The sequence below is a fragment of the Lagenorhynchus albirostris genome, chromosome 9 (genome assembly GCF_949774975.1).
Source record: "Lagenorhynchus albirostris chromosome 9, mLagAlb1.1, whole genome shotgun sequence".
NCBI lineage: Eukaryota > Metazoa > Chordata > Mammalia > Artiodactyla > Delphinidae > Lagenorhynchus > Lagenorhynchus albirostris.
The window spans coordinates 79,017,486-79,041,860 of NC_083103.1; the positions used below are offsets into that span (position 1 = coordinate 79,017,486).

Below are 24,375 nucleotides of genomic sequence, written 5' to 3' on the forward strand. Positions count from 1 at the left end.
TTTATTTTTGGCTGTGTTGGGTCTTCATTTCTGTGCAAGGGCTTTCTCTAGTTGCGGCAAGCGGGGGCCACTCTTCATCACGGTGCGTGGGCCTCTCACTATCGTGGCCTCTTTTGTTGTGGAGTACAGGCTCCAGACGTGCAGGCTCAGTAGTTGTGGCTCACGGGCCCTGTTGCTCCACGGCATGTGGGATCTTCCCAGGCCAGGGCTCGAACCTGTGTCCCCTGCGCTAGCAGGCAGATTCTCAACCACTGCGCCACCAGGGAAGCCCTCAATTAATTTTTGTCTAAAATAAAGTCTAGAAACAAACTTCTAATATACTATAGATTGTCTCTAAGAATTATTACTATTCTACTATTAGAATTATAGAAGACTTCTATTTTCAGTTTTCTTATTTATGAAATAAGCATAATATTTATCTCAGGGTTGTTGCAAGTGTTAAATGTATATTATTATGATCATTTTCTAAATTATGCATTTCGGACATGTTTGATTTTTAAATAGTAAGCATTTATTACTTTGCTATTCAGAAAAAAATAAATAAAGCATACTTCTTAATAGTAAACATAGAGTAATTTATATCATGTTTCCTAGGCATTTTAGAAACTCTTATGCCAATTAATATTAGAAAAGCATTTAATAGAAAGTGCTATTTTAAAATAACATTTTTGGTATCATGCATTAAAATTGATTGGAATGCTATTTAAATATTCCTGTAGGATGCTAGTGAACAAAAGACAGAACTTGAAAGACTAAAGCACAGAATAGCAGAAGAAGTCATTAAAATTGAAGAAAGGAAAAACAAAATTGATGATGAATTAAAAGAAGTACAGGTAAGTTAAAAAAAAAAAAGGAAACAGTGTAAGAGCCATTTACATTTTTGATTACCAACTTTACATAGGAGTTTAAAGCATAAGTCACTTTCTAATAGTATTATCAATGTGGCTTTCACTCAATACTATTTATAAAAGAGAAGCGGGAAGGAAAATCTGCTAGGAGGAGTAAGCAAATTAACTGATGGTTGTTAAAAATAATCTTTGTTTTGTGTGAACCATGTTCTTTTGACTGTAGAGGAAAAAATATTTTGTAGATAAACTCTTAGGCTTTTTTTCTTGAGACTTGATTAAATAAGCAAACAAGTCTTAGCATATAAAGAGCCTCTTGAAAATGGCAAATTGTCTCAAAACAAATTAGATTTTCCAAATTAGACTGTTGTAGTTATGGTGAGAAGAAACTCTTACTTTCTCAATTTGAACATTTTGTACTTTGTGTGTTTCAGGGCATTTTGATATTTGAAGAGAACGGATATTAATAACTAGAGTCATTTTTAATAAAATGACAATAAAACATTATTTGTAAAGAGTTAGTGATTTTTTTATATATATTTTTTGAAAGTAAAAACGCCCTTTTCGTGTTCTAGCCTCTAGTCAATGAAGCTAAACTAGCAGTTGGAAACATTAAGCCAGAATCTCTTTCAGAAATTCGTTCACTGCGTATGCCACCTGATGTAATCAGGGACATTCTTGAAGGAGTTTTAAGAATAATGGGTATCTTTGATACATCTTGGGTGAGCATGAAAAGGTAAGTTTTTGAATTTGTGAAAAATGTTATTTCACCAATGAATTATACATTCTTTTGTATTTTTAAATATTTCTTATATTGCTTCTCAAACTGAATTTCATCTAAGTACCTACCTGGTTACACACTTTCCCCTGATATTTCAAGATGGTCTATGTAATCATATATCAAGATCTATATTTTCCTTTCTCTATAAGTGATTGTTAAAAGTGTCAAAGGAAAACAGGAATGCCTTAAAGTCTTTAAGAACATCTTAATAAACAAATATTTATTTGGTCCTCACACAGTATAGAGCATTGTGTTTACTGTGATTTACTGATGAAGTAAATATAGTCACTATTCTCAAAAAGAATCTTGGATTCTTGGCAGAGACAGAGAGACACAGGGAGCAGGCGAGAGCCCCATAAATTATATAAGAGTGATGTAAACTGGAAGAGAAAAGGCTGATTATTAACTCAGTATGCAATTATGCAGCTTTAGGTTTCACAGTATAACAATGGTATTGTGGTTTGTGCTGTTGTTCAATTCCATTTTAGGACTTAGGCTGATAGTAGAGTTCTTTCTCTATCTGAAATGGGAGAGAAGATTTAGATTGAGGGAGCACTTTAAAATCTTTCTTATAAAGGAGTCAGAATATTTTCTTGCATATCCTAGAATGTATTAGTACCCAGGGGTTCACAAAAAGGGATTTGGGTAGAGTTCAAGATTATAATTCCTTCATTTTATTGCTTCAGTGTATTCACAGAACATTAGAAAAACTGTTGTGCATCTTTCTGGAGATCCTCGTCTATAAAAAATGACGAATGGTACTTTAGAAGCTTAAGTACTTTAAAAGTACCCTATTTTTGGTTAACTAATAGATTAAAAGTATTGTATACACCACTTTGTTAAATTGATATTTTTGTTAAAAATAGCAAACTTTATTTAGCCTTATTTGAAGTACTATGCTTTAATTTCAGTTTTCTTGCAAAGAGAGGTGTGAGAGAAGACATAGCAACCTTTGATGCACGAAATATTCCAAAGGAAATAAGAGAGAGTGTTGAAGAACTTCTTTTTAAAAATAAAGGATCTTTTGATCCAAAGGTAATTTTTAACAGTTGTGCCATAAATTCCCTTTCCATACTATATAATATTCTCCTTGTCAAAATATGATGATTTATCATTATTGATTGTTTAGTTTACCTAAAAACTAAAAGTTCATTATAATAAGTTGTAAGTATTATAGCTGGGAAGCATTTACCAGAAGAATTAGGTAAACTATTGTAGAATCTAAAGGGTTGGGGGAAGGTTTATTATCTTAAGTGGTTTTTGAATCTTATGATCTGCTGTCAGCGGTAAGTTCCTAACTAGTCATAACTTCCAACTTGCCTGTATGCTTTTATTTCTTCTAGTATACTTGTCATATAATAACAGATATCTCTCTTGGAATACTTATATCTAATTTCAGCGAACAGTTTAAATTCCATGATTCTGGTCTTTTTTATATCCTTTATTCAAAATGTCATGTACTTCTTCTTTGACACCAATAGCAATTGTTTGAAAATTGCTTTTATCTAGTAAAGATCTATCTTGTATATTGAAGAGAAAGAATTGGTGCTTGAACATCGTTGTGGACGGCACATGTATTCATTTTAAACGTGGCTGATAATTACTTATGTCAATGAAATGTCATTATATTAAAGATTGTATGTGGTTCAAAACTATTTATTCTTAAGAAAAATAGTGTATGTATTTTTCACTTAATCAAAATAGCAATTCACTTTATTTTTGCTATAAACCAAAAACTTCATTATTCGGGATAAGTTATCAAACAAATGCTTAAAGAAAATACACTAGAATTAACTTTGCCTTTATTTGAAATTAAGTTAAGATGCAGAATAATTTCTGATGTATTTTTCAGAATGCCAAGCGTGCCAGTACCGCAGCTGCTCCTTTAGCTGCCTGGGTTAAAGCCAATGTCCAGTACTCCCATGTCTTGGAACGAATTCAGCCTTTGGAAACTGAACAGGCAGGATTAGAATCGTAAGTGAAACATAAAATATAAATAGTTCTAGCCTTTATTTTCATCAATCTAATGACCTAGTTATATTATTAGGATTTATTTCTTGTCTGTATCTAAAAAGGCAGCAGACAACACTGAGTCATTTAAATACAAATTAAGAATGTAGATCAAGATGATGGAGTGGAGGATGTGGAGCTCACCTCACCTCACAAACACATCAAAAATACATCTACATGTGGAACAATTATCATGGGAAACTGACTAGAAACTGGCAGAAGAACTGTACAATTAAAGCTGCAAGAAAGATCTGTACATAATTGGGTAGGACAGAAAAAAAGGCATTTGGTCAGGAACTGAGCCCCTAGGAAGGATCTGTAAGAAAGAAAAGTTCTATATGGGTGGACCCTTGACTTGAAGAGCGAGGAGGTTGAGCCACACACTGGGCATACCAGTCCTGGGCTCCTGCGTGGAAGAGACAGTCCCCCTCGCCTGCTGGGAAATCTACTGAGACAGACAGAAGGGATGGAAAAGCCTAGACTCTACTTGTGAGGAGTGCTCGCATGCTGGCTTGCTAACAAGCAGGGTCGAGAGAGTTTTGCATTAGTGGGTGCTGCCTTACCACTTCCCAATCCGAACGGGCAAACAACCCAGGCCCACTCACTCCATCCCTGATGCAAGATTTGCACACAGACTTGGTCTAGCTATGGAGAGACAGACTCTGGAGGCTGGGGTATGATCCGGTGGAGTCATGGAGGCCATTGTCAGTGCGCACATGAACAGTGCCACAGAAATGCCCAGTGACTAAGCACTGAAGCTCAGGCAGACAGACCTTGAGAGAGACACAGCCCGAGGGACTGGGATGTGGTCCAGGTGGGACGGTAGCAGTTGTCATCAGCATGCTCAGGAGTACAGAGCCTTTCGTCTCCCAGTGAGAGCACCCTGGCTCTGGCTCCACTCACTCCATGCCACAACTTAGCAGTAGATCTGGGGCAGACAGGTCCTGTGAGAACACTGCCACAGAGGCAGCCCAGATCTCTGGTGGCAGTGCAGTCACTTCAATTCCTGCAGCCACAATGCCCCAGCCCTCAGCCCCAGCCTACTTCAGACCATAGCCTTGCACTAGATCTCAGATGAACACAGCAGAGAAAGGGATTCAACCTTGGGCTGCTTCTGAGCAGAAACGTGAATGCCTACACAGGTGATGCATAGGTCCTCTGTGACTGCATGGGCCTTACTTGCTTTAGCAATCACCTCCTTTTGGGCAGGGCTTGAACTCATGTACAGTGAAAACTGATTGAGCCTGACCATCAGGGCTTCTACTCCAACAACTGGGGAGCAGACCTCACCTCTGACAGGGCATTGACAGCCATGGAGCAGAGAAAAAGTCCCACCTCACGTCTTGTACAGGCTCTAGATGCTACAACACCAGCCATACCACCTATCAAGGGGATAATAGCCCACACACCCTGAAGAATGATGTGGCTGGCGTCCAACTGAAACCAGCCCTCACACCAAAAATATTGGATTCACACAGTCTACACAGTGATGTTCCCACATAAAAACACCCCTTCAAGACCACAGCAGATAACTGTTTCTGCTAAATTCATAGAGACAAAGAAAGTTAAGTAAAATGAAAAGAGAGAGGAACTACTTCCAATTAAAAGAACAAGATAAATCCCCTGTAAGAACAAATAATGAAACAGACCATGCAGCAGTCTACTAGACCCTGATTTCAAAAAGGAGGTAATAAAAATGCTAACTGAATTAAGAAAGATTATCGATAGAAACACAGATCACTGTAACAAGGACCTAGAAACTATAAAGAGGAGCCAATCAAAAATAGACAATTCAATTCCCAAGATAAAACCAATCTAGAAGCAATGAATAGCAGACTAAATGAGACAAAAGAATAAATAAGTGATCTGGAGATAGAATAATGGAAATCACCCAATCAGAACAGCAGACAGAAAGACAAATGAAAAAAAAAATGAAATCAACATATCAGATCTATGGGATAATATAAAACATGCTAACCTATGCATAACAGGGGTTTCAGAAGGAGATGAGAGAAGGGGGTTGAAAATGTATTTGAAGAAAATATGGCTGAAGACTTCTCAAACCTAAAGGAGGAAACATACTCAGGTACAGTAAGCACAGAGAGTCCCAAACAAGATGAACCCAAACAGACCCACACTAAATCATATATTAATTAAAATGGCAAAAGTTAAAGAGAGGATTCTAAAGGCAGCAAGAGAAAAACAAAGATTTAGTTACAGGGGAACCACCAAAAGGCTATCAGCTGATTTCTCTGCAGAAACTTTACAGGCTAGTAGGGATGGCATGATATATTCAAAGTACTGAAGGGCAAAGCCTGCAACCTAGGATGCTGTTCCTAGCAAGATTATCATTTGGAATAGAAGGAGAGCTAAAGAATTTTTCAGAGAAGCAAAAACTAAAAGAATTCAGCAATACTAAACCTACCCTAAAAGAAATATTGAAGGGTCTTCTCTAAATAGAAAAGAAGCAAGAATCTGTAGGAAAGGGAAAATCAGAATAGGAAAGGCAAATATATAAAAGGATTCAAGATCACTTTTAAAAACCAATACATAGATTAAAAAAGAATAATATAATTGTGAAAGTAATTTTAACTATAATTAACAGTAAAAGGATAAGCATGACAATATAAAATAGGATATCAAAATCACAAAATGTAGGGGAGGGGAGTATAAAAATGTAGATTTTTTAAAAATACGAACTTGAATGACTATCAGTTTAAAGCAAATAGATATAGTTATGGGTCAACATACTTGAACTCCATGGTAACCTCAAATCAGAAACGTACAACAGATTCACCAAAACCAAAAAGAAAGAACTCAAGCATACTACAAAAGAAAAACATCAACCCCCTCCCCCTGCCAAAGGAAAAAAAAACTGCACAGAGAAGAACTACAAAACCAACTGGAAAGCAAGGATTAAAATGGCAGTAAATACATACTTATCAATAATTACTTTAAATGTTACTGGATTAAATGCTCTGATCAAAAGACAGAGTGGCAGATTGGAGGAAAAAAAACCAAGAAACTACAATTTGCTGCCTTCAGAAGACTAACATCAGGATGAAAGATACACATAGACTGACAGGCGATGGAGAAAGAGAATTCATGCAAATGGAAACAACAAGAAAGTGGGGGTAACAATACTCCTATCAGACAAAATAGACTTTAAAACAAAAGCCATATAGAAAGAAAAAGGGCATTATATAATGATAAAGTGATCAATATAAGAAGAGGATATTACACTTGTACTGTAGGAGCACCTAAGTATATAAAACAAATGCTAGAAGACATAAAGGGAGAAATTGACAATGATACAATAATAGTAGGAGTCTTTAACACCCCACTGACATCAATGGACAGATCATCCAGACAGAAAATCAATACGGCAAGAATGTTCCTAAATGATACAATAGAGCAGTTGGACTTAATTGATGTCTACAGGGCACTACATCCAAAACAAAAAACAAAAACAGAATACATGTTCCTTTCAAGCTCACATAGAAGATTCTCTAGGATAGATAACATACTAGATCACAGAACAAGCCTCAACAAATTTAAGAGGTTAGATATTATTTCAAGCATCTTTTCTGACCACAGTGGTATGGAACTAGAAATAAACTACAGAAAGCAAAATAGGAAAAGAACAAACACATGGAGACAAAACAACAAGCTACGAAAAAGACAGTGGCTCAACAATGAAATCAAAGAATAAATCAGAAAATACCTTGAGACAAATGACAATGAAAACACAACCTTACAAAATCTATGGGATGCAGCAAAACAGTTTTAAGAGGGAAATTTATAGTGATATACAGGCCTTCCTCAAGTAACAAGAAAAATCTCAAACAACCTAACCTACCACCAAAATGAATAAGAAAGAAGGATAAACAAAATCCAAAGTTAACAGAAGGAACAAAATAATAAAGTTCAAGGGGAAATAAATAAGAGATAAAAAAATAATAAAAAAGATCAATAAAACCAAGAGCTGGTAGTTTGAAAAGGTAAATCAACAAACCTCCAGAGAGACTCACCAAGAACAAAAGAGAAATGACTCCAATAAATAAAATAATAAATGAAAGAGGAGAAATAACAACTGATACCAGAGAAATACAAAAAATTATAAGAATACCATGAACAGTTTTATACTAACAAATTAGACAATCTAGAAGAAATGAACAAGTTTCTAGGAACATACAGCCTGCCAAAATTGAGTCAAGAAGAAATGGATAACTTGAACAGACTGATCACTAGAAGTGCAGTAGAATATGTAATAATAATAAAAAAAAAAAACCTCCTTGCAAACAAAAGCCCTGGAGTGGATGGCTTCACTGGGAAATTCTACCAAACATACAAGGAGGAACTCATACCAGTCCTTCTAAAACTATTCCAAAAAATTGAAGAGGAGGGAACACTTCCAAATTCAATCTATGAGCCCACTGTTATCCTGATGCCAAAACCAGACAAAGACACTACAAAAAAAGAAATTTACAGGCCAATATCTTTGATGAATTTAGACGTAAAAGTCTTCAGCAAAATATTAGCAAATTGAATCCAACAATACATGAAAAGGATCATACACCAAGATAAAGTTGGGTTCATTCCAGGATCACAAGGATGGTTCAAAATATGTGAATCAGTCAGTGTGATACACCACATTAACAAAAGCAAAGACAGAAACCACATCATCATCTCAATAGCTGCAGAAAAAGCATTTGACAAAGTTCAATATCCATTCATGATAAAAACTCTCACCCAAATGGGTATATAGGGAACATATCTGAACATAATAAAAGCCATTTATGACAGACCCATAGCCAACATAATACTCAATGGTGAAAAGCTGAAAGGCTTCCCGGTAAATGCAAGAACAAGACTAGGATATCCACTCTCACCAGTTCTATTCAACATTGTAGTGGAAGACCTAACTACAGCAGTCAGACAAGAAAAAGAAGTAAAAGGTTTACGAATTGGAAGGAAAGATTGAAAACTGTCACTACTTCAGATAACATGATACTCTATAAAGAGAACCCCAAAGTCTCCACACAAAATCTATTAGAACTAATAAATGAGTTCAGAAAGGTAGTAGGATACAAGATTAATACATGGAAATTTGTTGTGTTTCTTTACATTAACAAATATCAGAAAGAGAAAGCAAAAAAAGAAAAAAATCCTGTTTAAAATCGTGTCAAAAAAAGTAAAATACCTAGGAATAAACTTAACTGAGGAGGTGAAAGACGTATATGCTGAAAGCTGTAAAACATTGGTATAAAGTAAATTGAGGATGATTCAAAGAGACAAAAAGATATCCAATGCTCTTGGATTGGAGGAATTAATATTGTTAAAATGACTGTGCTACCCAAAGTAATATACAGATTTAATGCAATCTCTATCAAAATACTCATGACATTTTTCACAGAACTAGAACAAATAATCCTAAAATTTATATGGAACTCCAAAAGACCCAGAATTGCCAAAGCAATCCTGAGGAAAAAGACTAAAGTTGGAGGCATACCCCTTCCAGACCTCAGACTATACTACAAAGCTATAGTAATCAAAACAGTGTAATATTGGCACAAAACCAGACATATAGATCAATGGAACAGAATAGACAGCCCAGAAATAAACCCATGCACCCATGGTCTATGACAAACGAGACAAGAATATACAATGGAGAAAAGACAGTTTCTTTAACAAGTGGTGTTGGGAAAGCTGGACAGCTACATGTAAATCAATGAAATTAGAACACTCCCTCACACCATATACAAAAATAAACTCAAAATAGTTTAAAGACCTAAATATAAGACATGGCACATAAAACTCCTAGAAGAGAACATAGGCAGAAACATTTTCTGACATAAATCATAGCAATATTTTCTTGGATCAGTCACATAAGGCAAAAGAAATAAAAGCAAAAATAAACAAATGGCACCTAATCAAACTGAAGAGCTTTTGCACAGCAAAGGAAACCATCAACAAAATGAAAAGAAAACCTACAGAATGGGAAAAAAATATTTGCAAGCAGTGTGACTGACAAGGGGTAAATATGCAAACAATTCATACAACTCATTAACAAAAATTTAAACAACCCAATAAAAAAATGGGCAGAAGGCCTAAATAGACATTTCTCCAAAGATGACATACAAATGGCCAACAGGCATATGAAAAGATGCTCATCATCACTTATTATTAGAGAAATGCAAATCAAAACCCCAGTGAGGTATCACCTCACACAAGTCAGAATGGATATCATCAAAAAGTCCACAAATAATAAATGCCGGAGAGGGTGTGGAGAAAGGGAACCCTCCTACACTGTTGGTGGGAATGTAAACTGGTGCAGGCACTATGGAAAACAGTATGGAGGTTCCTTAAAAAACTAAAAGTAGAGCTACCATATGATCTTGCAATCCCACTCCTGGGCATATATCTGGAGAAAACCAGAATTTGAAAAGATACATGCACCTCAGAGTTCATTGCAGCACTGTTTACAATAGCCAAAACATGGAAGCCACCTAAATGTCCATCGACAGATGAATGGATAAAGAAGATACACAAAATGAATCTATATACAAAATAGAAGCAGACTTACAGACATATAATACAAATTTATGGTTACGAAAGGAGAGAGAGAGTGAGGGATAGGTTAGGCATATATTCTTAAAAGACATAGACTATTATACATAAAATAGATAAGCAACAAGGTTTTACTATATAGCACAGGGAATTTTATTCAATATCTTATAATCTACAATGGAATATAATCTGCAAAAAAAAAAAAACTGGATCACTATGCTGTACACCTGAAACTAACACAGTATTGTGAATTAACTATACATCATTAAAGAAAAAAAAAAGTTAAACAGAACAAAAAAAGAAAAAGCAATTAAAATATGTATAGCAGAATCAACTCACTTTTTTCCTCCTCTGTTTTGTTGGAAAGATAAGTTGGTAGAAGTTCCTTTAGAAAGAGCCAAAATTTTGTGAAGGAATACTGTCAAAGTACAAAAAGTAGGTTTTAGAAATTTAGAGCTTTTATATTTTTTTCTCTAAGTTTTAGGAAACTTTTAGTATATTATTTCCAAAACATTATCTGGCAGGTGTGGGGAAAATTTAACGATTTACTTTTGGGGCTTAAACTTTTAATTTGCTATTGTTACTAAGTTAGTATTATATTTTATCTCATTTGTTCTAAATACAGACTAAGAGATATGTTATGTTCATGATCATTCACCTTTTGAAATTATCTATTACTTCTTACTCTACACAAGGATATTTTTAGCTGCCTAAGTTTCTTATTTTTTTCAATATAATTACATGAAATGTTTGTGTTAAATCATATTAAATATGATTATATATTTTGATTATATAAATATTTTTTACAGCTTGGATATATCATGTTTTATGAGTATATTTCTTTTCTTGTATACCTTTTGTTATGCTTAATAATTGCCTTATTTTTTCAATTGATTATTTTTTTCTGTTTATGTATCACATATTTATCCATAGTCTTTTTGTCAGACCCTAAAACGTATTTGGAATCTATGTGTTCTATTTAATTTTTTCTTAGTACTCTCCTACTTAGAGCCTTTTGTCCTCCTGTTTCAAGGTGAGTTAATTCTTCCCCAGGCCTGCAGTCTACAGCTTAAGTTATCTTGAGATTGCTTTTCACCATTATTCTGGGGTTATATTTGTCTCTTTTCTGATCATATTCTCGTATTTTGGGTCTTTGTCTTTCTCTTTCTTAGTTAGTCCCTCATTTTTCTGGAACACATCCTCCATAGTAGCTTCTTAAGCAAGATTATATGGGATGAAAAATATTTTGAGATTTGCATGTCTAAAATTATCTGTATTATACTATTATATGTGATCATAATTGGGCTGGGTTTAAAATACTAGACTAGAAATAGATTAATCTCATGATTTTGAAGGCCTTATTCTATTATAGTAGTTCTCAAAATGTGGTCCCTGAACCAGCAGCATCAATGTTACCTGGGAAATTGTTAAAAGAGCAAATTTTTGATCTCCATCAAGGCTTATTGAATCAGATATGCTGGGGAATGAGACCTTGCAATCTGTGTTTAGACAAAAACTCAAGTTGATTTGTGCAATGCACAAATGCCCAGCAGTGCATGGCAGTGTGGACTGGCCATTTGATGACAACTTCTCAATATTTGTGGGTATTTTTGAGAGGGGTAAGCCAGTCATTTCTCTAGAAGAATCCTAATATCTTCTGCCTAGGGATTAAGTAGGGGTGGTTGGGGATGGGTAAGGGGCATAAGGTTTGACTTTCAGGGATGTATGTAGAGGATAGTCTGCTCTCAATGCAGGAGGGATTCTGAGGTCAAATGTTGTATTATCAATTATTAAACAATCTTCTGTATTTAGCTCTATTATTTTCTTCAGAGGTACCTGTTGTCTACATTTCCTGAACATTTTTGAATACTTCTTTTCACCTATCTTCCTGCAGTCATTTAACTTTTGCCCTTTTGTATTTTGGTATGTCAGTTATCACCTTTCAAAATTTTATTAAAATTACTCCTTCGTAGTACTTTTCTCTTTCTTTGTCTTGATTCTTGTGCGTGTATGTTTTAATTTATTCCCTTGGTTTCATTTTAGTAGGATTTTAGAAGGGATAGAAGATAAGTGAATACTTTTAGTCTTCCATTTTTATCTAGAAATCTATGGGCACAAGTGTTTTAAAATATAGATTCCTGGAAGTGGTATGGTTAGGTCAGAGAATACACTTAATTATAGCATGGCTTTTCAAATCAAATTCTAGGTGAAGGTATTATAACTACTGAATTATTGATAGTTTTCATTGTCATTTATTTACTGCACAATTACATTTTAAGGTGCTGTTGTGGCTGTTTGTTGATAACTAAAGTAGAATGACTTATAAAATTGAATTATATTTTAGAAATTTGCGGAAAACTGAAGACAGAAAAAGGAAACTAGAGGAGCTTCTTAATTCTGTTGGTCAAACAGTGTCAGAACTCAAAGAAAAGTAAGTTAAGTTTTGAAATGTATTTTGAATATTTGAAAACATACCTCAACTAATACTTAAATTTTGAAAATCTTAGTTATAATCACTGTCTTAATTTTTTGGTATCTCTAAAAGGGGGAAGGATGTAAAATAATATAGAATGTCTTCCTTTTTAAAAACATTTAATAAGAACAAAAATATTTTAAGTTTCTGTATTCCCAAGCATTGGAAAATTGAGCAGGAAGAATTGAATGTAATGTGTTAATGCTGGGAGTGTTTACATTTGGTATTCCCATTTCTTTATAATTTTGACTTCAAGATTTTAGACTCCTTTATTTCAGATGATGCTATAGGACCACCTATTCCATAATATTTCCAGAGGTATATGATCATGTTAAAAAATTTTTCTTTTTAACTTTGCCCTTTTTGGTATTAAAAAATATTCCTTCATGCAAATATTATTCTCAAATTTAAGAAGCATTTATGAATGTGATTAATCTTAAAACCTTGCATGTACCTCTGTGTTCCTGTGATTGCTTTTTAATATAGGCTAGAAAATATTGGTATGGGAATTATTATAAATGTGGAAGCATTTCCCTTTAAGAATTGTGAAGATTGGAAAACTGGAGAATGTGTCATTAAATATAGCATATGTTATCACTTGCTTTCAGTTTTATGAGAGTAAAACTTTTCTATAAACATATTTTTTCTTTAAGTGGTGTGTTATGTATCCTTTTCTTTCTTATGAAAGAAATACAAATTATTGCACCAAGAAAAAATTCATCAGACTGAAAACTGAATTTTTTTTTCTCTACAGCGTTAGAAAACAGTTATCTCTTTTACATTTATATATGTTTATTTATAGAGAATAAACAAAAAAATCTTCAAACCCATAAATTCAATGTTTTTCATATTCCTGAATGTTTTTTATGTTAGACATACAGAAATGAAATCACATAATTTCCTTCCTGGTATAATTAGAGAAGTATAAGGAAAATAATATATTATTTTCAGTGTTACATGCTCAGAATCAGTGCTTAATAATACTCAGATAATTGTCAAATATTTATTGAGTTGTTAGCTTATGATACCAATGTTTGACTCCATTTGTTAGTCATTTGCATGTGTCAGGTGTTGTCCTAGTCACTTTACGTATTCATCATTTTTAATACTTAAAACAACACTGAGAGGTGGATATTCTTACATTTTGCAGACTAGGAAGCTAAAGATTGGAAAAATTTATTTGCCTAAGTTAAGCAGTTAGTAAATGACTAAGCAAGCATTAGATCTTGTATTTGTCTGACTCCATAAAGTTCCTTTTCTTAGTCACTACACTATACTACCAGTATTTTGGAAGGATTATTATGAAAACCTTCTGAATAATATTACTGAGGACCTTGTGGATAATGTGACTGAGGAATTGAATTTTTAATTTTATTTATGTGGCTACCATTTTGGACAAGTGACTCCTAGAGTCTTATGTCTAGGGAAGGGAGGAATAGAGCACTTAGAGAGGCAATAAAAGTACTGTAAAATGCCTGGAACTTAATATCAGACACAGCCATATATGAATTTTAGATCCTCTGCTTACTGTTGGGGAGACCTGTGCAATAATCTGTTTGGATTTAAGTCTCCATATATATAAAATGAGAATTGTAATACTTATTTTCAACTATTCTGAGAATTGGCAGAATCCTGAGCATTTTGAAGGCACTTACATATTTGTTGAAGGACTAAGTAATAGGAATATTACTATTATATTTAATAAAATAATATATATGTACAGGTATTTTTAAGGAAAATAATTTAAAAGTTTTAAACTTTAGCAAATGGGCACATAGGGAGAGAACATATCTGATGGGCTGAATATATCAGGTGAGTTTTAAGATTTTATTTATATTTTTGATAGGTATATATTTGAGGGAGTTAGAGTGAGGAATGAGATAGGGATAAGGAAGGAGGTGGAGAGTATTCTAGGCAAACGGAACATCCTGTTGAAGGGCACAGCAGATAAAAGATAGGGCATTTTCTGAGAATATAAAATTCTTCAGATGTTGACATATAGTTTTACTGAACTGAGTAAAATGAAATAAAACTGAAAAGATAGATCAATATTATGACTGGGCCTTTGAATGTCATATTCATAAGTTTATACATAATGTAGTAGGACATTAAGGCCCTGTGAGAATGTTCCCCTTTAAATGTATGTGTTGGTATTGTGTCTCTTACATTAATGATATTTTATATGCAAATATTATCAATATTATAGTTAATTAAATTATTGTATAAAAGTTCACTTTACTATATAAGCATAATTTAATTAAATCTATCTTAAATCCAGTTGTCTTTAATTAAACTTTAATGTTTTCATAGATTTCAGAGCAGGACTTCAGAAGCTGCCAAACTTGAAGCTGAAGTAAGCAAAGCACAAGAAACAATTAAAGCTGCAGAAGTCTTGATTAATCAGCTTGACAGAGAACACAAGAGATGGAATGCGCAGGTTTGTTTGAAAGAGAGGTCATAAAGAGGCATTGTTTAAAACACAGGAAATGTGTAAGATAATGTATTTGTTAACAAAATGAAAAGGAAAACATATCCATTAAATTTCAGCCCTGGCTTAGGATAAATTATCTCGATATTAATGGCCATGATGTGAATTAATCTTTTTTTTTTTAACATCTTTATTGGAGTATAATTGCTTTACACTGGTGAGTTAGTTTCTGCTGTATAACAAAGTGAATCAGCTATACATAAACATATATCCCCATATCTCCTCCTACTTGCGGCTCCCTCCCACACTTCCTATCCCACCCCTCTAGGTAGGTGGACACAAAGCACCGAGCTGATCTCCCTGTGCTATGTGACTGCTTCCCACTAGCTATCTGTTTTACATTTGGTAGTGTATATATGTCCATGCCACTCTATCACTTCGTCCCAGCTTACCCTTCCCTCTCCCAGTGTCCTCAAGTCCATTCTCTGTCTGCGTCTTTATTCCTGTCCTGCCCCTAGGTTCTTCAGAACCATTTTTTTTAGATTCCATATATGTATGTTAGCATACGGTATTTGTTTTTCTCTTTCTGGCTTACTTCACTCCGTATGACAGTATCTATGTCCATCTACCTCATTACAAATAACTCAGTTTCATTTCTTTTTATGCCTGAGGAATATTCCATTGTATATATGTGCCACATCTTCTGTATTCATTCATCTGTTGATGGACACTTAGGTTGCTTACATGTCCTGTATATTGTAAATAGTGCTGCAATGAACATTGTGGTACATGTCTCTTTTTGAATTATGGTTTTCTCAGGGTATATGCCCAGTAGTGGGATTGCTGGGTCGTATTGTAGTTCTCCTTGTAGACTTTCCACCATTTTATATTCTTGCCTCCTTTACCAAAAATAAGGTGACCATATGTGCGTGGGTTGATCTCTGGGCTTTCTATCCTGTTCCATTGATCTATATTTCTGTTTTTGTGGCAATACCATTCTGTCTTGATTACTGTGGCTTTGTAGTATAGTCTGAAGACAGGGAGCCTGATTCCTCCAGCTCCAGTTTTCTTTCTCAAGATTGCTTTGGCTATTCGGGGTCTTTCGTGTTTCCATAAAAATTGTGAAATTTTTTGTGCTAGTTCTGTGAAAAATGCCACTGGTAGTTTCATAGGGATTGCATTGAATCTGTAGATTGCTTTGGGTGGTATAGTCATTTTCACAAAGTTGATTCTTCCAATCCAAGCACATGGTATATCTCTCCATCTGTTTCTATCATCTTTAATTTCTTTCATCAATGTCTTAGAGTTTTCTGCATACAGGTCTTTTGTCTCCTTAGGTAGGTTTATTCCTAGGTATTTTATTCTTTTTGTTGCAATGGTAAATGGGAGTATTTCCATAATTTCTCTTTCAGATTTTTCATCATTAGTGTATAGGAATGCAGGAGATTTCTGTGAATTAATTTTGTATCCTGCTACTTTACCAACTTCATTGATTAGCTCTAGTAGTTTTCTGGTAGCATCATTGCGATTCTCTATGAATAGTATGTCATCTGCAAACAGTGACAGTTTTACTTCTTCTTTTCCGATTTGAATTTGTTTTATTTCTTTTTCTTGTCTGATTGCTGTGGCTAAAACTTCCAAAACTATGTTGAATAAGAGTGGTGAGAGTGGGCAACCTTGTCTTGTTCCTGATCTTAGTGGAAATGGTTTCAGTTTTTCACCATTGAGAATGATGTTGGCTGTGGGTTTGTCATATATGGACTTTATTACGTTGAGGTAAGTTCCCTCTATACCTATGTTCTGTAGAGTTTTTATAAGTGGGTGTTGAATTATGTCGAAAGCTTTTCCTGCATCTATTGAGATGATCATATGGTTTTCTCCTTCAATTCGTTAATATGCTTTATCACATTGATTGATTTGCGTATATTGAAGAATCCTTGCATTACTGGAATAAACCCCACTTGATCAGGGTGTATGATCCTTTTAATGTGCTGCTGGATTCTGTTTGCTAGTATTTTGTTGAGGATTTTTGCATTTATGTTTATCAGTGATATTGGTCTAATTTTCTTTTTTGGTGACATCTTTGGTTTTGTTATCAGGGTGATGGTGGCCTCGTACAATGAGTTTAGGAGAGTTCCTCCCTCTACTATATTTTGGAAGAGGTTCAGAAGGATAGGTGTTAGCTCTTCTCTAAATGTTTAATAGAATTTGCCTGTGAATCCATCGGGTCCTGAGCTTTTGTTTGTTGGAAGATTTTTTTTTTTTTTTGCGGTACGCGGGCCTCTCACTGTTGTGGCCTCTCCCGTTGCAGAGCACAGGCTCTGGACGCGCAGGCTCAGCGGCCATGGCTCATGGGCCCAGCCGCTCTGCGGCATATGGGATCTTCCCGGACCAGGGCACGAACCCATGTCCCCTGCATCGGTAGGCGGACTCTCAACACTGTGCCACCAGGGAAGCCCTGTTGGAAGATTTTTAATCACAGTTTCAATTTTAGTGCTTGTGATTGGCCTGTTTATATTTTCTGTTTCTTCCTGGTTCAGTCTCGGGAGGTTGTGCTTTTCTAAGAATTTGTTCATTTCTTCCAAGTTGTCCATATCATTGGCATGTAGTTGCTTGTAGTAATCTCTTATGATCCTCTGTTTTTCTGCAGTGTCAGTTGTTACTTCTGCTTTTTCATTTCTAATTCTGTTGATTTGAGTCTTCTCCCTTTTATTCTTGATGAGTCTGGCTAATGGTTTATCAATTTTGTTTATCTTCTCAAAGAACCAACTTTTAGTTTTATTGATCTTAGCTATTTTTTTCTCCATTTCTTTATCATTTATTTCTAATCTGATATTTATGATTTCTTTCCTTCTGTTAACTTTGGGATTTTTTTGTTCTTCTTTCTCTAATTGCTTAAGGTGTAACTTTAGGTTGTTTATTTGAGATATTTCTTGTTTCTTGAGGTAGGATTATATTGCTATAAACCTCCCTCTTAGAACTGCTTTTGCTGCATCCCCTAGGTTTTGGGTCATAGTGTTTTCATTGTCACTTGTTTCTAGGTTTTTTCCTTTGATTTATTCAATGATCTCTTGGTTATTTAGTAGTGTATTGTTTAGCCTTCATGTGTTTGTATTTTTCACAGATTTTTTCCTGTAGTTGATATCTAGTTTCATAGCATTGTGGTCGGAAAAGATACTTGATACGATTTCAATTTTCTTAAATTTACCAAGGCTTGATTTGTGACCCATGGTATGATCTATCCTGGAGAATATTCCATTAGCACTTGAGAAGAAAGCATATTCTGTTGTTTTGGATGGAATGTCCTTTAAATATAAATTAAGTCCATCTTGTTTAAGTTATCATTTAATGTTTGTGTTTCCTTTTTTATTTTCATTTTGGATGATCTATCCATTGGTGAAAGTGGGATGTTAAAGTTCCCTACTATGATTGTGTTACTATCGATTTCCCTGTTTATGGCTGTTAGTATTCGCCTTAAGTATTGAGGTGCTCCTATGTGGGGTGCATAAATATTTACAATTGTTATATCTTCTTCTTGGATTGATCCCTTGATCATTATGTAGTGTCCTTCTTTGTCTCTTGTAATAGTCTTTATTTTAAAGTCTATTTTGTCTGATACGAGAATTGCTACTCCATCTTCCTTCTGATTTGTATTTGCATGGAATATCTTTTTCCATCCCTTCACTTTCAGTTTGTATGTGTCCCTAGGTCTGAAGTGGGTCTGTTGTAGACTGCATATATATAGGTCTTGTTTTTGTACCCATTCAGGTGTCTATGTGTTTTGGTTGGAGCACTTAATCCATTTACATTTAATGTAGTTATCAATATATGTGTTCGTATTACCATTTTATTAATTGTTTTGGGTTATTGTAGGTCTTTCCTTCTCTTGTGTTTCCTGCCTAGAGAAGTTCCTTTAGGATTTGTTGTTAAACTGGTTTGATGGTGCTAAACTGATTTGTTGTTAAACTGGTTTGATGGTGCTAAAGCTAAATGCTCTTAGCTTTCGCTTGTCTGTAAAGGTTTAATTTCTCCATCGAATCTGAATGATATCCTTTCTGGGTAGAGTAATCTTGGTTGTAGGTTTTTCTCTCATCACTTTAAATATGTCCTCCCACTCCCTTCTGGTTTGCAGAGTTTCTGCTGAAAGATCAGCTGTTAACCTTATGGGGATTCCCTTGTATGTTATTTGTTGCTTTTCCCTTGCTGCTTTTAATATTTTTTATTTGTATTTCATTTTTAATAGTTTGATTAATATGTGTCATGGAGTATTTTTCCTTGGATTTATCCTGTATGGGACTCTCTGCACTTCCTGGACTTGATTGACTATTTCCTTTCCCATATTAGGGAAGTTTTCAACTATAGTCTCTTCAAATATTTTCTCAGTCCCTCTCTTTTTCTCTTCTTCTTCTGGGACCCCTATAATTCAAATGTTGGTGCATTTAATGTTGTCCCAGAGGTCTATGAGACTGTCTTCAATTCTTTTCATTCTTTTTTCTTTATTCTGCTATGCAACAGTGATTTCCACTGTTTTAACTTTCAGGTCACTTATGTGTTCTTCTGCCTCAGTTATTCTGCTATTGATTCCTTCTAGAGAATTTTTAATTTCATTTTTTGTGTTGTTCATCATTGTTTGTTTGCTCTTTAGTTCTTCTAGGTCCTTGTTAAATGTTTCTTGTATTTTCTCCATTCTATTTCCAGGATTTTGGATCATCTTTACTATCATTACTCTGAATTCTTTTTCAGTTAGACTGCCTATTTCCTCTTCATTTGTTTGGTCTGGTGGGTTTTTACATTGCTCCTTCATCTGTTGTGTATTTCTCTGTCTTCTCATTTTCTTAACTTACTGTGTTTGGGGTCCCCTTTTCGCAGGCTGCAGGTTCGTAGTTCCTGTTGTTTTTGGTGTCTGCCTCCAGTGGGTAAGGTTGGTTCAGTGGGTTGTGTAGGTTTCCTGTGGGAGGGGACTGGTGCCTGTGTTCTGGTGGATGAGGCTGGATCTTGTCTTTCTGGTGGGCAGGACCACGTCTTTTGGTGTGTTTTGGGTTGTCTGTAACCTTATTATGATTTTAGGCTGCCTCTCTGGTAACACGTGGGGTTGTGTTCCTCTCTTGCTAGTTGTTTGGCATAGGGTGCTGTAGCTTGCTGGTCGTTTAGTGGAGCTGGGCCTTCGCGTTGAGATGGAGATCTCTGAGAGAGCTTTTGCCGTTTGATATTACGGGTGGGGCCGGGAAGTCTCTGGTGGACCCATGTCCTGAACTCAGCTCTCGCACCTCAGATGCTCAGGCTTGACACCTGGCTGGAGCAGCAAGACTCTGTCAACCACATGACTCAGAAGAAAAGGGAGAAAAAAAAGAAAGAAAGAAAAAAACTAAATTGAAAAGTAAAAAATATTATTAAAAACAAAAAAATAAAAAAGTAATAAAAAAAAGAGAGAGCAACCAATCCAAAAAACAAATCCACCAATGATAACAAGCAGTAAAATGTATACTAAAAAAAAAAAAAAAAGCCACACAGAACCCTAAGACAATGATAGAAGCAAAGCTATACAGACAAAATTACACAAAGAAGCATATCCATACATAGTCACAAAAGGAGAAAAAGGAAAAATATTTATATATGTATAAAAAGGAAGAATTCAACCAAATCAGTAAGTAAATCTGCCAGTGATAATAAGCTCTAAATACTAAAGTAAGATAAACATAAAACCAGAAACAAATTATATGCAGAAAGCAAACCCCAAGTCTGCAGTTACTCCCAAAGTCCACTGCCTCAGTTTTGGGATGTTTCATTGTATATTCAGGTTTTCCAAAGATGCAGGGTACGTCAAGTTGACTGTGGAGTTTTAATCCGCTGCTCCTGAGGCTTCATGGAGAGATTTCCCTTTTTCTTCTTTGTTCGCCCAGATTCTGGGGTTCAGCTTTGGATTTGGCCCTGCCTCTGCTTGTAGGTCGCCTGAGGGCATCTGTTCCCTGCCCAGACGGGACAGGATTAAAGCAGCAGCGTATTAGGGGTCTATGGCTTACTCAAGCCAGGGGGAGGTAGGGGTACGGAATGCGGGTTGAACCTACAGCGGCAGAGGTCAGCATTTTGTTGCAACAGCCTGAGGCATGCCATGTGTTCTCCTGGGGAAGTTGTTCCTGGATCACAGGACCCTGGCAGTGGTGGGCTGCACAGGCTGCCGGGAGGGGAGGTGTGGATAGTGACCTGTGCTTGCACGCAGGCTTCTTGGTGGCGGCAGCAGCAACCTTAGTGTCTCATGCCCATCTCTGGTGTCTGCGCTGATAGCCACGGTTTGCGCCTGTCTCTGGAGCTCATTTACATGGTGCTCTGAATCCCGTCTCCTTGCACACTACAAAACAATGGTGTCTTGCCTCTTACGCAGTTCCAGACATTTTACCGGACTGCCTCCCGTCTAGCTGAGGCGCACTAGCCCCCTGCCGGCTGTGTTCACACAGCCAACCCAAGTCCCCTCCCTGGGATCTGACCTCTGAAACCCGAATCTCCACTCCCAGCCCCCACCTGTCCCTGTGGGTGAGCAGACAAGCCTCTCAGACTGGTGAGTGCTGGTCGGCACTGATCCTCTGTGCGGGAATCTCTCCACTTTGCCCTCCGCACCCTTGTTGCTGCACTCTCCTCCATGACTCTGAAGCTTCCCCCCCACCACCCCCTGTCTCCACCAGTGAAGGGGCTTCCTAGTGCGTGGAAATTTTTCTGACTTCACAGCTCCCTCCCACTGGTGCAGGTCCCATCCCTATTCTTTTGTCTCTGTTTTTTCTTTTTTCTTTTGCCCTACCCAGGTACATGGGGAGTTTTTTGCCTTTTAGAAAGTCTGAGGTCTTCTACCAGCGTTCAGTAGGTGTTCTGTAGGAGTTGTTCCACATGTAGATGTATTTCTGATGTATTTGTGGGGAGGAAGGTGATCTCCACGTCTTACTCCCCCGCCATCTTGAAGCTCTGCCGTGAATTAGTCTTTAAGCAAAATATCTCTGTATGAATGGATTTTAGACAAAGCATCCTATTCCTCTTTTAGTTAGGAAAAGGTAGTGGTAAAAATGAGTTGTGGAAAATTTAGTACTGTTTAGAGCCTTGTTTGGACTTACCTTTACCAAGACAGTCCTCTTAGGATTTGACACTGTCAGCTATTTATTTGTGTTTGAGATTCTCTCTTATTTCAACTTTGTTAAAGTGTTGTCTCTTGTTTTTGTTCATTTGTTTTGATTTTGTTTTTGTTTTTGTTTTAAGCAGTTAGATTCCTGCCTTTGCTGGATCCTCCTCATCTGCTTATCCAATAATGTCGATTGCCCCCTCAGTATTCTCTTCCTCAGCTCCTTTCTCTGCAGATATTCTAGGAATTCTCATCCAGTCTTAAGAATATCACCCAAATGATGATGCTGACCAGAGCTATGTTTCTAATCTGCTGACTTTTAAATTCATGTTTGTAACTATACCTTAGATATTGGCATTCAGCTGTCTCCAGAACTCAAATACATGTCTAAATTAACTTATTTTCTTTTCTCATATGAAATCTCTTTTATTTCCTATGTCTCATAAGGCATCTTTCTTATAGGCATCAAAACTAAAAATATGTGGATTATCTTAGACTCCTTCTATTAATTTGTATCCCTTTGCAAATATCCCTCATAGTTGTCTTCCCTCCTTAATTCTCTTCTTTTTCTTTTTTCACTTGAATTCTCCTGACTTGTCTTTCTCCTATCTGACCCTTTAATTAGTTGATTCTTATTTGTCAGCTGAATTATCTTTCTAAAACCCAGTCTCATTACATCACTCACTGCTCTGTTTAAACACTTTCAGTGGCTCATTATTACCGCAGGTTAAAACTGAAGCTACTTTGCATGGCATGGGAAGACTTTCAAATCTTTCTCCTTCCAGTCAATTCTGTGTTTCTCTTTTCATTATTCCTATTTTGGTACTCTTTCTGCTCAGGCTTATGCATTAGCCACACTATGCTTCTAATTAAAGAGTCTCCATGCTTAATTTTTGTTTTTTACCTTTGCTCATACTCTGTGTATCTAAATCATGTTTTTCAAAGTGATGCTAATTCACAGTGTTTATTAGGATTATTAGGATGTTTATTAGAATTATTAGGAAATTTCAATGACAAAATATATTCTTCTTTACAGATATGTTGGGATTTTATACATTGTTTTAATATCACAGCAAGGTCTGAGGTCTTGTTGATATTTTTACATTTCGACAATTTTGTTCAGACATGTTGTTACTTTAAACCAATAAATGATTTTTTCTATAGTCAGAACTTCAATTTGTGAAGCTATCAATATTTTTTTTCTATCTTAGAACATATCCATATGTTGCTCTCTCTCTCCTTTTTTTTCCAGGTTACAGAGATAACAGAGGAATTAGCTACTCTTCCTAAAAGAGCTCAGCTAGCTGCTGCATTTATTACATATCTTTCTGCTGCTCCTGAGGGTCTGAGAAAAACCTGTTTGGTAGAATGGACCAAGTCAGCTGGTCTTGAAAGTTTGTATTTGGTTATTCATAAATTTGAAATTTCAGTATACTAAAAAGCACATCTTTTGATTTTTATCATTTTACTTTTTTTTAAATGGGGAAAATTTTCTGTAAGTTAAAGGATACCATAGCTACTTTAGATTTGCTAAATTCTACAGATGTTCTGAGAATCGCTTTATTATAATGACTCTTCTACCCATAAAATCTCTTTTTGAAACTGACACCACTGAATTATTTTGATGTTGTATGAATGCAGTTAAACATTTTATTAATTTTTACACTAATTTCATATGGTAAGATGAGATGTAGGAATTCCAAAATTCTTTGTGAATTTTGTGGTTTTCGCAAATTATTATAGTTGTGAAACATTCATTTGATAGAAGAAATATAATTTGAGTTTCATTCCTTTGCACTTTTTAAAACTTTTTTTCTCTTTAGTTTCTGATTCTAAATGCAGAAGAATGGATTGTGTATTAAGAATGATCATGGGACTTTTGTTTGAGTATATTATAAATAATTTTATTCCTTTTCTTTTATCAAGCATAAGATTATTGTAGCAAAGTATTATTGATATCTTAATTTTTCAGAATTTGATCTGAGGAGGTTTCTTTGTACTGAAAGTGAACAGTTAATTTGGAAAAGTGAAGGCCTACCGTCAGATGACCTTTCCATAGAAAATGCTCTTGTTATCTTGCAGGTAATTAATCTACTTTAATCTTCTCATTAGAAATGTTTTTTTTTGAAGCTTGCTCCATGAACTACCTTCTTCAAATCCTTAGGC

General features: G+C 35.4%; 1 protein-coding gene across 2 annotated transcripts in view; it reads left to right on the forward strand.

Annotated features, from left to right (window-relative positions):
- DYNC2H1 (dynein cytoplasmic 2 heavy chain 1) overlaps positions 1-24,375 on the forward strand; it is a 372,064-nt gene that overhangs the window by 122,982 nt on the left and 224,707 nt on the right. For both annotated transcript variants that reach the window (XM_060157926.1, XM_060157925.1), the window contains exons 56-63: positions 720-833; positions 1,421-1,581; positions 2,538-2,661; positions 3,479-3,600; positions 12,551-12,637; positions 14,990-15,116; positions 23,462-23,603; positions 24,182-24,291. In XM_060157926.1, the coding sequence (XP_060013909.1) occupies positions 720-833; positions 1,421-1,581; positions 2,538-2,661; positions 3,479-3,600; positions 12,551-12,637; positions 14,990-15,116; positions 23,462-23,603; positions 24,182-24,291 (987 nt within the window). The remainder of the gene's footprint in view (positions 1-719; positions 834-1,420; positions 1,582-2,537; positions 2,662-3,478; positions 3,601-12,550; positions 12,638-14,989; positions 15,117-23,461; positions 23,604-24,181; positions 24,292-24,375) is intronic.